We start from the raw sequence: 15,879 nt of genomic DNA, 5'->3' as shown, positions 1-15,879 counted from the left end.
TGTCCATTGCACTTGTTATTTTTGTGTTTTTTTTTTCTTACAAACTGTACACGTGGAAAATACGTAATGTGAAATATCTGTTTACTCTTGTTTAATTAAGTGACTTATCAGTTTTTTTTTTGTTTCAAGGAATTCTTGTTGTAAATATAATGATCTAGAAGTGCAAAGTTTTCTTGGTAAAGCCATCGCTTCCAGGATTTCAGTCTAAATATGTATTTAGTGTATGTGATAGTAATTCAGAGAATTAGAAAGGGATAACAATAATAATAACAATGGTTATATAATGTGGTTATTATAACACAATTAAAATTATAATTTTCGAATTTTTTTGAAACCCTTGAACAAAAAACTTGACCGCTAGTATTTTGACAACCAAAAGGATTGGTGAAGTTCTTAAATACGAGGTCTGTTTAGAAAATAACCGAATTTTATATATTTTTTTTAATTTATATTATTTTATAACTTATTGGTCCTTACCTTTGCCGTCTTCAAAATGCTCCACTCTCCTATTCACACACTTTTTCCAGCGGTGTTTCCATTTCGTGAAGCAATCCTCGATAGCTCCGTTTGAAATGGCCTATAAAGTCTGTGACGAATTTTCTGTGATGTCATTATTAGACTGAAAACATCGTTCTTTTAGCAATGATTTTAATTTCTGAAATAAAAAAAAGTCGCAAGGAGCCAGGTCTGGCGAGTAAGGAGGGTGAAGTAGGACAGTAATCTGATTTTCGGCACAAAACTTCTCCAGTTTCACGCAAAGCTTTATAGACCGTGAGCTGGCGCACATGGGTGTGGCGTCATCGAAAAATGTCTGGCATTTTGAGGTCTGAAAAAGGTAAGTTAGTAAATGGAAATAAGGGTGGTTTTAAGACCGACCCGTGTGCGAAAATTTGGAAAATTTCCTTTTGCATAAAATAATTAGTTTTTCACTCATCTTAGAGTATCTGGCAGTTGATGCAAAAATGTACATTAATAAGTACCTACCTAACAATTTTCAGATGCCAGACGGTTTTAAATAGCCGAAATAAAAAATATATATACATATNTCTTTTTTTTTCTAATTTGAACGATTTATTTTTGTCTGGCATTTAGCGTTACTATTGAAAATACATATTTATACTTCAGGTTAAAACGCCATACAAGCTGGGTTGTTCGAAAATTAAAAAAAAAATTAATAAAATCTTCAGTGTCTTTTTTTGTCAGAGAATTCGTTTTTTAATAAAAAATACACTTATTTTTAAAATGCCAGACAAGTTGGGCTGTTCGAAAATATACAGGGTGAGTTTTTAGTGCGGAATTCTTCCGTAGCGCTCATTCCTTATAATTTTCAACAAAATGGGACAATGCAAGGTTTTTCCGCCATATTTTTGCATATTTTAAAAATATTGACGAACATACAGGGTGTTGCATTTTTGCTGTACACGGCCCAACTTTCTTATTTTAAATGGAACATCCTGTATATTTTACAATATTCTGATGAAGCAAAAAATTCTGAATAAAAAATATATAATATACCCTATACCTAACTCTAGCGGTTTAGGAGATATCCTACATTTCTTATAAAAAATGAGAGCCGCAGAGGTTGGTTGACACCGTTGTAACTTCTTTCATTTAGCAAGTAGGCATTTAATTTTTGCAACTATAACTAGTTCAATATTAATACAGTAAGTATTTAATTTAGACCGCTACATTCTGATAATTTCAAAAGGTAAAAACTTCTTAAATTCAAATGAAACACCCTGTATTTTTTTAACAGAATTAATGCAGATTGGAATGCTGTAAATTCTGATATAAACCTTGCGGGAGTTCAAATAGAAACTTTTTGGGATATACGCGATTCATTCTAATATTGAGAGATTTTCATAAAAATTATGTTTTTTTTCTAAGTAGCTATGATAAAAAACAAACATTTATATTTTATTAATTTAACATTAAATAAACTACGTACGCAGGTAAGAAAGATGAATTATAATTATAAATTAACGAAAATCTATCAAGCAAACAAAGAATAAATTGTTATAAAACTAAACTAATAATGATCGACATTTCGGCCATCTCTTCTTATACATAATTGTATGCGTTGTCTAAACGACTGCTGTACATTTTCCAACATTTCGGGGGTGATTGAGGCGAAGGCACGTCTGATTTTTGCTGTTAACTCATCAGCAGTTTGCGAGGGCCCTTCGTAAATTAAATCTTTGATATACCCCCACAAGAAAAAAATCACAGCAATTTAAATCCTAGTTACGCCCATGGTTACTGGTACTTTATTTTTGTCTTCTATATCACCCAGTAATTTTTATAAGATCTTCAATCCTTAATCCTCCAAAAACACCCTACACCAAAACTACGTTATCAAAATGAAACTGATCCCCTTTTAATAATTTCGATTCCTTCGGAACGTATCCTTTAAATTTCATTTTCAAAAACGATATATGGCAAGAAAAATAGAAAATGTCATTATTTTTGTTTAACAATTAGAGTAGGTCCACAAGGTATTTGGAGAATATTTCTCAGACTAAAATAAAAAGTTACTTCAAAAACATGAACTGAAATCAAATAAAATCAAACGTACCAACTCCTGGAAGTAAGCTGATATTACTGTTACGCATGTTATATTATTACTCAGTTTGCTTTCAATTAATATTTCATATCCTTTACCGTACAATGGTCTGGTAATAAGTTTTCTGTAACTTTGGCTGCACCATCTCTAGTATATTCTAGTAATTTTAAATAGATAAAGATAACTTATTTTTCATTCAAAATATCTAATTTACTGAAAAGTCCCCTCAGGACATTATAATCCTTATAACACCCTTGGTACATAAATAATTATTGCGCCAGTTATTTGAAATTTCATAGTATATTTCAATAAAAATGGTAAAATACTGATAAAATAAATCCTTAAAAAAAAATAAAGAGTGGAAAATGTAATGTCCAAAACATTTTTTTCATTGTAAACAATGTTTACGCTATCTAATCTGGTTAATAAGTCATTATCGACTATTGTTCTAATAGGTGTCTCTTGAATTAAACCAGCCGTCTAATAAACTGGGTTAACCTTTAGATTATACTTAATTGATTCTCACACTGTTGGCCATTGACGTACCATCCCAATTTGCATTTACAAACAAACAAAATAATAAGTTCTGAAAACATACCACAGAAAATCCCTTAGTTTGTAATAAAGTTCTTGTTGTAATGGTACCAGCCATACTTTAATTTTCAATAGCGACAGTAATTTTTCACGCATTTTTACCCAGATACTTATCTGCAATAAAATTCCATGGCCTCAGACATGTTTCTTCATGTTGCATAAGACTGATAATTGGCGGAAACAATTTTCTTAGTGTATCAGTTCTCAGTTTATTGGCCGCTGCATTTTTACACATACAATATTCATTCAAACCCGTAATTATTCCAGTTACCGAGTACAAGACCTGGTTTTTTTATGCAGTCGATTTAGCAATAGTTTTTCCTAAACGACCACAGCAGACGCAATTATCTAGATATGCGTATCATTCCACAAAACCATAGTGCTGTCGATTTCTTCTTTTTGCGGTTCATTCCAGTAGATAGAACAAAGTGCTACATTTGGTGGTGAGTTAAATTTTTTGACAGAATTTTATGAGATGCGTTGTAAGATCTGGTATTCAGTATTGTTCTGGATAAGGAAGTAAGAAATAGGTAAAATATTATACTTTGATTCGAAGTCGTTATATATTGCATTATACAGGGTACTGTATAATAAGTGCAAAGAGTCCATTATACTGTCTGACATTATTTATTTGTGGCGTACTTTTCGTTATTTTCTTATTTATTGTTATTTTATCACCTGTGAGAAAATTTACAAAATTAATGAATTAAACCCTTTAGTCAAGGAAATAAAGCACTGAACCTCCGAAATTTTTCGATCAAATCGTATCAAGATAGGGTTTTTTGCATTCGGTTTTTAAAACTATGTGAAAAAAATGTATCAACTTTGTATTATGTTTTTCAGCCAAATTGCATTAGTGCAGTGCAAAATGCATCCAGAAAAATGCATTTTTTATAATTTGGCGTCGGCGGACACCTGGTGCACCGGAACCTGGACCTTCAAATCGGCGTCATCGCCAGAAAAAACAATAAACAGTGATTTTATTTCCAAATCAATTGCCATTTCTAACCTACTCTTATCTTCAATTTAATTTAACTCAAATATAATCTAACTCCATTTTATCCTAATCTAATCAACTATTAACTTTAATTTGAAAATATTCTACTAAGTATCATTTTCATCATCAACTGACGTATAGGGCCCGGATAGTTTTTCGAGGACCCCGGTCTAGGGGCCCACAGTCGTACATGCCTCATATTATAAGATGATTTCGAGAAGAGCGCCCCGAAATTCAGGAGAAGCCTCGGAGATGACGTTCATCATCAATCCTAAGCTCCAGATCGGCGATGGACCAATTTAAAGGTCATATTCGGGATCAGCGACCTCGAAAACCACCAGGACCTTGATTTGAGTCCTTTCCAGGCATTATTAACCGAGTTATGAATTTTTTCTAAGCGACTTTAATAAATGCATTTTTTCGGATGCATTTTGTACTGCACAAATGCAATTTGGCCAAAAAACATAATACAAAGTTGATACATTTTTTCCACATAATTTTAGAAAGCCAATGCAAAAAACCTCATCTTGATACGACTTGATCGAAAAATTTCGGAGATTTCGGCTCTTTTTGTGCTTTATTTCCTCGACTACTTGTGTTTATTAAATTCTTGTACAAACTTTAAAGAGTGCATCTTTCACTAATTTTAAGATAAAAATTTCATGTGAACATGGCTTGGTTCTTGAGATACTGGGCGTTTTATTTATGTTATTATTTTTATTTTTTCTAATTTTCACTAATTTGGTGAAAATAATTTATAAACTTATAATATAACATAGCACATGACTCTTTTTTGCTTATTTTTCAAAAACTCTTAATGATTCATATTACAAAATTCCATCGCAGGTTTAATTTTAAACCTCTTTTTTACAAAACGGCTGCTTTCAGCGACAAATACCAAAAGTACCTTTTGTACGTAAAATTGAATGAAGAATAGGTATGTTTGGTCAAAAATAGCATACAGTGCGACACAAAAGAGTTATGTTATTTAAATCCAGGTACAGCACTGCCTGTGGCGCCCTCTAACATTAAACAAAAAACTAAGTAAATATTTGAGTTTTTCATCATCCATACTCCCAGTTTCCCGAATTTCGTCAAATTGTCATGTTATTGAACAAAAATATAATCAAAATACCAAACAAACATTTTTTTTGCGCTCTTTATCTGAAAAACCGAACCGTTGTGGTTCATAGGAACTTTTTATCTTAAAACTAGTCAAAGATTCACCCTTTAATGTTTAATTACTACTTAATAAACACCGTGTATATTGCGCACTTTAAAAAATTGTCAACGTTTCGTGAACTGACAATGACTTCGTTTCTAATAATTTTTTACAGTTGAAATTTGTTAGTTTTTACTTTGCTTGTTTCCATAGTTAGAGATATTATATGATGTTTTTTCTGTTATTACTTACTCCATCTGTATTTGTAGCCAACGAGGATCCAACCCATTGAATTATATGACGGTTTTCCCAAGTGCGATCACAATTTTTTTATTTCGCAAATTCTCGTTTTTTAGTGTAATCTTTGTGCTCCTCTATTCTAATTTTTACAAGTCGGGAGGTCTCTTCAATATAATGTTTATTGTATTCACAAGACATGCTATAAACGCATGCATTGAGCAGTTGTACTTAATTTTAACGCCCCGCGTAGAGTGGTGCGTTATTAGGGAGATTTTAGGCCACCTAAAATTTAAGGAACGTTACACGTTAAACGTAATACTCATCGTGCGCAGTTAATGAAAAATAAGGGCCCAATTATTTCATTAATTCAGTTTTTATACCAGGATTAACCTTGACAATTCCGTAACATACAGGGTCGGAAAGTCCCCATGGTTCATCGGCCGTTACGTGAGAGCGATAAAGTAAGTCATAGATCCACTTCTTATTTGTGGAAGGGCGAAATGGGCGGTGACTATTAGACGCCTTCATTATAGCCATTTTTCTCTATCGTATGGATTTCTATGACTTACTTTATCGCTCTCACGTAAAGGCCGATGAACCATGGGGACTTTCCGACCCTGTATAACCTGTATTATTAATATTATTCTAGGCATAAAACTTCACTTTTATGTTATCGATACACGGTACCTCTTTAATTACATCAAGTATTTGATTACATACACAGAATTGATTACATGTACATATTATTGCTGCACTGGAAAACAATATTGAAATAGTAATTAGACGTGAAAATTTGGCGTTGCCAAGTTATACTTTATTGAGATAATTTTGTCGGATATCTTATATATAAAACGTAATACAGGGTGTTAAAAAAAGAGTGTAAAATATTTCAGGAGGTAATAGTATGAACCAAAATAAGCAGAAAAGTCTTAATAAACATGGGTCCGCAAAGTAACGGTTGCGGAGATATGGACCACTATTCGTTTTTCAAACATTTTATTTTATTAGGAATAAACCGACAAAGGAAGCTTTTAACAAACAAAAAACAAAGTTACAGAAGATGTTCAAAGTGCCCTCCGTCCATTTCCAAGCAGGCACGACATCTTCGTCTCAACGATATTCGAACTCTTTCGAAAACACCCTCCTTGGTTTGGATTTCTTGACACTTTTGATTAATCCGTAGCTGCAGCTCTTCCAGGCTATTTACAGGAGTACCATACACTAATGTCTTCAAATATCCCCAAACAAAGAAATCTAGAGGGTTCAGATCAGGCGATCTTGGAGGCCATAAAACAGGTCCGGCCCTTCCTACCCATCTATGTGGAAAAGTTTGGTGTAAATGCTCTCTAACGGCCATGGAAAAATGAGCTGGAGCACCATCATGCTGGAACCACATTTGTTGCCTCTGATTCAAAGGAATGTCTTCCAAAAACTCATACAGTGTGTTCTGCAGAAAGTTGAGGTAAGCAGCGCCTGTTAATCGGTTTGGTAAAACAACAGGACCTAGAAACCTGTCACCTACAATACCCATCCAAATGTTTAATGAAAAACGTGCCTGATGTCCAGATTCTATTAGAGCATGAGGATTTTCGTCGGCCCAAATATGCGTATTGTGAAAATTAAACACTCCATTTCTTGTGAACCCGGCCTCATCAGTAAAAAGAATGTTTGCAAGAAAACGAGGGTCTTCAGCATCATGACGTAGAAACCAGCGGCAAAAAACCAAACGTGCTTGATGATCATTTATTGGATTTAAGGCCTGTACTCGTTGCACATGGTATGGATAAAGCAGTTGCTCGTGAAGGATTCTCCAAATAAGAGGACCACTAATTCCTACCTCGGCTGATAATTTTTTTCAAAATCTGGATTGCAAAATTATTATGTAAAATCTATCGAACCGATTTTGATGAAATTTAGTATGATGATTCTACATAACATGAACTTTTCTTGAGCCAAGTATGAAGGTCCTATACCCAACTTAAAGACCCCAGAAAAATTCCCTAAAAAGTAATGTCTTTTAACACCATTTTTGGCGATTTTTTCGTTTTTTACAATAATAAACATGATTCATTCGACTTGTAACTAGTCATATTTTGTAAAATTTAATTACAAACATTTTTTTCCTCTTCCATTTTCGCCTAAAATCAACATTTGAAAAGCTACATAATTAAATAGGAAGAAAAATATGACATTTTTCGATTTTTTTTAACATATTGTGCCGCCAAAAGATAAGCCCGCGTTTTTTTTATGCGCATAGAAAAATGTTCATTTCTAGTGATATGTGAAAGCCAAAAAGCCAAAAATCTCCGTGGATATACGATTCACCCTAACTAAAACAGACTATTATTACAGTAACGTTATTCCAACTTAAATTACGGACAACATTATCGGTTATTAAAGTTATCGGTTATTTTCGAACTACTGCGCATGATCAGTATAACGGATAACGTTTAACGTTGTTCAAATAAGTGGCTTAAAATCTCCCTATTCATTTACTGAGATCGGTGTTCTCAAATTATTTAATCAACCAACCTGTGTGCAGTGAAGAATTTCAACTTTTTTAAATTTTTTACCATACTAAAATATAAATTTTCACTATTTGTACAGATTGGTTGATTTTCGATAATTTTATAGGGTACAGCCAAAACAATGATAGATACAAAAAACATGATATCGACGTCCCGTCGGTATACAGGTTTTTTTTTTTGGAAAATTGCCTATTTACATTAACCTCTCTATCTCTGTTTTCATTAAATTTAGAAGAAAAAAGTTTGAACATTATTTGTTCTATTTTTTTGTGAGTAAGCTATTGGCGTACTCAGATTTTTTACAAATCGCACAGTTTTTCTGGTATTACATAAACATAGGTTTTTTAAAATAGAACACCCTCTATTTGGCCATCCCGTTGAATAGCAATTGTTTTTTCAGCCATATATACTTTTTATTTAACTAAATAAAGAAAAATGCAAAAATTTATATTTTTGCAGTTGGCCATGAGATTTATTTAATATTCGTCTTTTGTTGTTTAATATTGACAGTTAATTTATTTTTAACTGATTGAAAGCTTGTTGAACGACTATTACTTGGTTTTATAAATTTTGAAAGGTATAAAATTGTGTACGAAAACCTTCAAGTTCAAATGTTGAAGTGTTACTATGAAAGTAAAAAAAAATAATGACGCAGCTTTAAACTTATATTTGGAGAGATACCCAAAACGTCATCAGCCAGAAAAGATCATTTTTAACCGACTCTATGATAACTTGTGTGAGTTTGGTTCTTTTCAGAAACCTATCATATAATATACAGAATAGAGAAAATGATAAAATCAATACTTTAGCTTTTGTTGCCGCAAATCCCAATGTATGCATCAGAGAAATTCAAAGGACGACAGGAATTGGTAAATTCAAAGCTTTGAGAATTAAAAAGAGGCAAGTCTCGACCAAATACTATAAGAAAAGTCTAACATTCGGAGACAATTGAATCGGTACGTACGGAACAAACAGGTGGCCGCCTAGATCACCAAACCTAACCCCTATATATTTTATTTTTGGGGGGATCTTAAAGGCAAAATTTATAAGTATAGAGCTGATATTGTCGAGGAACTAAGGGAACATTTTGAAAATTATATTCAACGGGTGTCAAATATCCACATTTACAATGCGACCCGCTCTATTGCCAAACGTTGTCAATTATGTATCAACGAAAATGGTCGACAATTCGAGCACTTGCCGGGACTTTGTTGTTACTTTCGTTCCATTGTTCTTTCTCTTTTCTTATAGTTGTTATTTTTGTTTAATTTATGATAATTTAATTTATTTTTTCTTGTAATTTTTTAATCTAAGTTAGGTGCCAAATATAAAAATAATAGATAAATAGAAAACGAAGTAATGTACGAATACTAAATAAATGTCATGGCCAACTGAAAAAATATAAATTTTTTTCATTTTTCTTCATTTAGGCAAATAAAAAGTATCTATTTATTATATATGGCTGAAACAGTAAAAAAATTGCCATTCACCCGGATGGCCAAATACATAGTGTTGTATTTAAAAAATTATGTAATATCGGAAAAACTGTGCGATTTGTAAAACATCTGACGCCAATTTCTTCCTCATAAAAAATAGAACAAATAATGTTCAAACTTTTTTATTCTAAATTTAATGATAACAGAGATAGAAAGGTTAATGTAAATTTTTCAAAAAAAAACCGTATATCTACAACTAATCGAGGATTTTTTAGAACCAACGAAGTAAATTCAAAAGAAGAGGATGAGACATCGATATCAGATTTTTTGTATCTATCACCGTTTTGGCTGGACCCTATAAAACTATCGAAAATCGACCACTCTGTACAGTACAACTCCTTTTTGATATTATATTTTTGTAAACACACTTCAGGTTGAATAGATTTTCCATATTATTTGGTTTTGAACTTATAACAAAAAAAGCAATATTATTATATTTCGGGTGAGTGGTTAAAGTTAGATTTTTCTGAAATGTGGAGTACATAATTTTTTAACAACTCCTTTACTTTAATAACAGTTTTTGGAAAAAATAGGGGAGTTCAAATACCTATGTATCGTGTTAATCGTGGACAGAGAAATGATATATATAAGATATTATAGATAAGTTTTATTTTTTTGCATTTTTGTATTCGGCCATTTTCCTGATTACTATTGATGTATCATATCATATGGTTTGATTCTTTATTTCTATGGAAATATCAAATTATCCAATTTTACAAAGAGTGCTTTGCAAACAAAAAATTTAACAGTTACTTTAAACGAAGTTTTGACAGTTCAGTTAAATTTTCTGTAACGATGAAATTGATAATGAAATTTTTACATGAGAAAGAGTGAGATATGCTTCGAACTGAAGAATTAATTAGAAGAATATTGGCTATGTTTCATGGGAGAACCGTGTTTTTAATCAGCAACACTGACTTTGTCAATAGCAATATATCTGAAATGGTCAAAATTTAGTTTAAATACTAGTTTTGTTTTCAAAGCACTCTTTGTAAAAGTGGATTTTTGTAGAAAAGTAAATTACATCATCTAACACGTCAATGTAGTCAGAAAAATGCGCTGAATTTAAAAATGTGAAAATCTAATAAAAATGACGACCAAAATAAAATAAAAATCTAGTTAGTACATTAGAAGTTTTTGTATTCTATATATTTCAATAAAACAGCATCACTCTGTCCCAATGCCTCCTATCCCTCGCGAATGTCATTTTTTGTCCAATATATAATGCGTCACTGATGGTAGAACTTTAATAAAAAAATATTTATAATCATTAATTACACCAATTAGGTACTCATTTAGCAATTTAAGGCATTTACATTAATCGAATACAGAGTCGGAAAGTCCCCATGGTTCATCGGCCGTTACGTGAGAGCGATAAAGTAAGTCATAGAAATCCGTGCGGTAGAGAAAGATGGCTATAATGAAGGCGTCTAATAGTCACAGCCCATTTCGCCCTTCCACAAATAAGATCCACTTCTTACTGGGGACTTTCCGACCCTGTATAAAATATGACGCAAAGCTTTGAAGGCATTCTTGGAATTACTTGCACATTTATTCTCAGGTATAAACATATAAGTATAAGATTTGATATGAGGAAAAAACATGTTATTAATTAAAAAGGTGACAAAGTTTTTACATGTTTTTAAAGGGTTGACCATTATACAGGGTGTATCTAAATAAAAATGTAAGGGGCGATTCTCTAATGAAAATTAATAGGGATCTTTGGTATAAAATTTTTTGAAAAAACTCTTCCCTGAAAAATTAACGCCCTTCCAAAAATTAAAAAAAAAATGTTTTTCTTTTTTATGTTCCATGTATATCAAGTAAAGAAACCAAACTTGGTGTACATTATCTGTCAAAAAAATTACACTTTTTGAAATTCAACACTGTATTTTTGTAAGGGGTTGAAATAATCAACCTCTATGACATTTTTTCTTATAATTTTTTCCTTTTAGGAAATATGTTTAAAAAGCCCCATTCATTTACTGACTGTGATGTCTTCAAGTTTTTCGAAAAGTTAAAGATTTATGAGAAAAATGTATTTAATGTATAATTAACGCGAGTGTATTTTAAGAAAAGTTGTTGTAATGTAATGTAATGAATTTCCAGGTTCGTATCTAAAAAAATTAATTTGATGATGGTTCTAGTCTAGAGAGACGAAACGTTAAAATATAAAAATTGATTGTCATTTTTTGAAAGAGGGCAAAAAGTTTCCAGAAAGTGTATTTTTTCAATATCAACTCAAACAAGGCTGAAATGAAACAAAAACGGATTCTCAAAATTTCGATTTTTTCAAATACCTATTTCGAAAACTAATCATGTTAGCCTTGATTTTTTAGAAGCATAATGTTGGTCCCCTGATTATGCAACTTTGCCCCCGTTTAAGCTAGTTCGTATCTCTTACCGTTTCCGAGATCCCTATAGTGAGAAGCGAATTTGTAACAACCTGTATAACACAAACTATATGACTGGAGGCAGCTAGATTAATAATTTAAACAATCATACAACGGCCTGCAAGATGAACAGACCTAACGCAACTAGATTTTTCTTCGACCGCTATCTAGAAAAGGTTCTCAAACCATGTTTTGTTTTTAGTTTATCCACCACCAAAAAGGGTGATTGAATGTCCAAAATTCTTTCATTTGTTTCATATTCTATTAACATTTCTTAAAATAAAGAACTGATCACCTCGAAAGTTATTTTCCGTTGCCAAAGTCCACTTTCACCTCTTGAAAAACAAGCCGATCCCCAACTTTCAACTTTGCACCCGAAACTGGGTCCCACAGCCAGCTAGATGTCAAAAACAAGCGGCAACATCCCGTTGCTCTTAATCGCAGCGACCCTTGTATATCGCAATTCATAGCCGGGACCTCTGACATCCGAGCGCGCTATAAAAAGGCGAGAGGACGGAGCGACGCGTGATTGTGAAGTTACCATGCGAACGCAAGTGCCCACTGAGAAAACTCCTAGGCATTGTCTTGATGAAAACGGTGAAAACCATCTATCGGGGACGATCATATACTCCAGGAGAGGTCTTACGTCGTGGTAGCCGTTCGCGTGTAATTTTCACGGCTCGAGTGTGGGTTTAGTCGAATTTATTGCTTAAATTTCGCGACCAATAGTACGGTTGGCACCTCGTTGTGTGGTCTAGTGGCCTGTGTCTTTGATCGAGTGTGATAGTTGCGTCTGTGATCGCTAGATTTAAATAGAATTAAAAAGTACGTATTTCTAGATTATTTTTCAACTAGTTGCAACTAAATATTTTTAAAATAGTAATCACTTTGTACAGAGAAATACAGTCCAATCACCATCTTTTCTGTAAATCTATAAAACCGTATTCATGACGAACAAAAATCTTAAATCAAACATCTTTTTACTTCACAATCATTAATTATTGACGCTAAAAAGATGGTGTGATATGGTACCTTCTGAAGCACCACTCTGCAGTGACTTCACTTAAACCAAAAGGCATCCTTGTGACTTCATAGATAACAAAATCCTTAGTCAATCACCATTAAGCTATGTTTGATGAGTAGCAATGTATTTCTTGCGTTTTTTTTTCAGTGAAAACCTTCGAAACCATGGCCAACAAATGCTACCTGCTCCTCCGGGCTCTCGGGATCTACTGGAAGACCATCTTCGTGATTGTGTACCCCCTAGTCCTATTGCCCGTTTTCCTTTGTAACAACACTGCCGCCATGCGATGCCTCTTCGTGGTACTCCTGATGGCGGGGTACTGGGTATTCGAGGTCCTGCCCTTACCCGTCACCTCGCTCATCCCCATGGTGCTGTTCCCGCTGATGGGGGTGCTGGACTCCGACAAGGTGTCGCTGTGCTACCTAAAGGAGACCAACATGATGTTCGTGGGGGGCCTGGTCATAGCCATAGCCGTGGAGTACTGCCACCTTCACACCAGGGTAGCCCTGCATGTTATCAAACTGGTGAGTGGTCTCTGAAACCACTAGATTTATATCTACTGGATTTTTTTTCTCATAGGTAGGATGTAGTCCTCGGAGGTTGAATTTGGGGTTGGTGACCGTCACTATGTTCATATCCATGTGGATCTCCAATACCGCCGCTACGGCGATGATGATTCCCATCATCGAGGCCACCCTGAAGGCGTTGGAGGAGCAGGGTATCGGTGAGATGTACGAGAGCACCGATTTGGAGGAAGAACACCTTGCCGAGAATGCGGAGCCCGAAGCTAAGAAGCCGACGAAGACGACGATGTGCTACTTCATTTCTACGGCGTATGCCGCCAACATAGGGGGGTTGGGATGTATCATCGGATCTGGGACCAATTTAACTTTCAAAGGGTTATACGAGACCTTGTTCCCCGACAGTCCAGGTTGGTAAAGTTAGAAAGTTCTCTCTAGCAAATCATTATATGCCTGTTTCTCGTCTGTAGGTGTCGAATTCAACAAGTGGATGATACTGAACGTGCCAATCATGCTCCTGATCATGTACATCTCCGTCATCTGGCTTCAGGTATTCTTCATGGGTCTGTTCAGGCCCAACTCGGTGGACGCCAAGAAGATCAGGGTGGGCACCCAAGGGGAAACAGTGGCGAGGAGGTTGATCGGCCAGAAGATCGAGGAGCTGGGCCCTCTGTCCTTCCACGAGAAAGCTGTAGGGCTGTGTTTCGTCCTCTCCATTCTTCTGTGGTTCTTCAGGAAGCCTCAGTTCATAGCTGGATGGGCGGAGCTGATCACTCAGCACAAGGTTAGACTTATTCTGTTATGTCAACATAATTTTTTTTAATGCTTGCTTTGTGTCACAAAATATCCTTCTTCGAAAAACTCCATCAATCGATAGTCGCAAATGGAGCTTCCCAATATTGCAATGGGTCAAGTTTATCCATTCCAATGTTTGAGATAAACAAATGGCCATATACCAAGCGTACTAGTCTACAGCAGAATAAGTGTTTTTATCTTATAGTTTAGTTTTTATTAAGCCCACAGATTCCATATTTGCACCAGACAAAAAGAATAGGTACATTTTTAAATTAATATCTGCAGAAATACCATTTTCAAAATAAATTGTCTTATCCCCTTCTTAAACCAGAGTCTGTAATTGAACTGCGTGATATAGTGATGTGTATTTTTTACTTGTCTGCATTTTTCGGGACACTGATTTTTGGTTACTCAAAAACTATTTAATAAAAAAGCACTTGGTTGGCGCAAAGACTTCTTTAATAAATTAATTTTTTTCCACTTGTAGAAAAAATGCCAATAAACAGGAAAGATGTAGTAGCTAATAGCGCACTGATCTGTTGGACAGAACCAGTCGAGTGGTGTGACGTCACATATGCTCTGTGAACGACACGGCCGGTTCAAATATTTTAGAAATAAAAAATTACACCGGCATACAAAAAAAACTCGAGTCGAAGATGTAGGCTCCGGCAATGCTACACATTTTGATGCACATAGTCGATAAAACTCACTCTAAGTCAAAGTTGGCCATTTTAATTAATAGCTACACAAAAAAGTCCGAACCCAAAGATTTCACATATCATTTCCGACGTATTTTGATGAGCTGAAAACGATATTGTAGTCAGAATTTATGTACCGCCGATCAGTATCTTTTAAAATCTATATTTATGGTGAAAATGGACCCAAAAATCCCTCAATTTAGCCAAAGAAGGAGTCTGTTTCTACAGTATCTCTTTTGTTGTCAAATGATCTGCGAACAGGATGTCTTTCACTTTTTTTTGCTTCCGGCATATCCCGTTTCAGATTCCAATAATAGTCAGTCAACATATTTACGTTCTACCTTCCTTAATATCGCCTTTTCATTTCTTTAAGGTCCTGATGGAACCTTTCACTGTGTTCTTCACGAAAGTCCCCAAGATTATCAGGGAAGTGAATTGGGGAAAAGTAACTTGAGATCCATTAAACAGCCTCTAGACTGGAGTATAGGCCCTAGATTGTTGTTGGCCATTTTTCTACTATTTCTTAGAATTTTCCACTTTTGTTATTTTAAAAAAAAATTCTACACGTTTTTAAAACACAACCATGCAACCTGAATCAATGAATGCTAAAGAAAAAGATAAGTTTGAGTTTTAAAGAAGTGCCTAAACATTTTCTTGGAGATAATAAAAGTGAAAAATTCGAAGAAATTGTTAAAAAAAATGGTCAGCAACAGCAATTTCAAGAGTCCCTAGACTCAATACAGAAACAGCCTACTGTTTCTGTATTGAAGGAATTAATTTATGATATAAAAAGATATGACTCGATATATTGCAGTAACTTTCGATTATAGCGTATCTAAATTAATTAGTTTGCTTTAAATATGAGATA

The 15,879-nt window shown here is 34.1% G+C and overlaps 1 protein-coding gene across 4 annotated transcripts in view; it reads left to right on the top strand.

Moving 5' to 3' along the window:
• LOC108911833 (protein I'm not dead yet) overlaps nucleotides 1-15,879 on the top strand; it is a 49,937-nt gene that overhangs the window by 23,263 nt on the left and 10,795 nt on the right. For 2 of the 4 annotated variants that reach the window (XM_018716871.1, XM_018716873.1), the window contains exons 3-5: nucleotides 13,145-13,521; nucleotides 13,577-13,928; nucleotides 13,989-14,302. In XM_018716871.1, coding sequence (XP_018572387.1) covers nucleotides 13,162-13,521; nucleotides 13,577-13,928; nucleotides 13,989-14,302 — 1,026 coding nt within the window. In that variant the 5' untranslated portion in view covers nucleotides 13,145-13,161. Of the gene's footprint in view, nucleotides 1-3,582; nucleotides 3,601-12,489; nucleotides 12,799-13,144; nucleotides 13,522-13,576; nucleotides 13,929-13,988; nucleotides 14,303-15,879 lie in introns of those variants that run through there. The other 2 variants (XM_018716874.1, XM_018716870.2) reach the window with 2 other exon arrangements.

Source organism: Anoplophora glabripennis, unplaced genomic scaffold (genome assembly GCF_000390285.2).
Source record: "Anoplophora glabripennis isolate ALB-LARVAE unplaced genomic scaffold, Agla_2.0 scaffold504, whole genome shotgun sequence".
Classification (NCBI taxonomy): domain Eukaryota; kingdom Metazoa; phylum Arthropoda; class Insecta; order Coleoptera; family Cerambycidae; genus Anoplophora; species Anoplophora glabripennis.
Note: the sequence above shows the minus strand (reverse complement) of the source record. Positions and strands in the feature narration are given on the sequence as shown.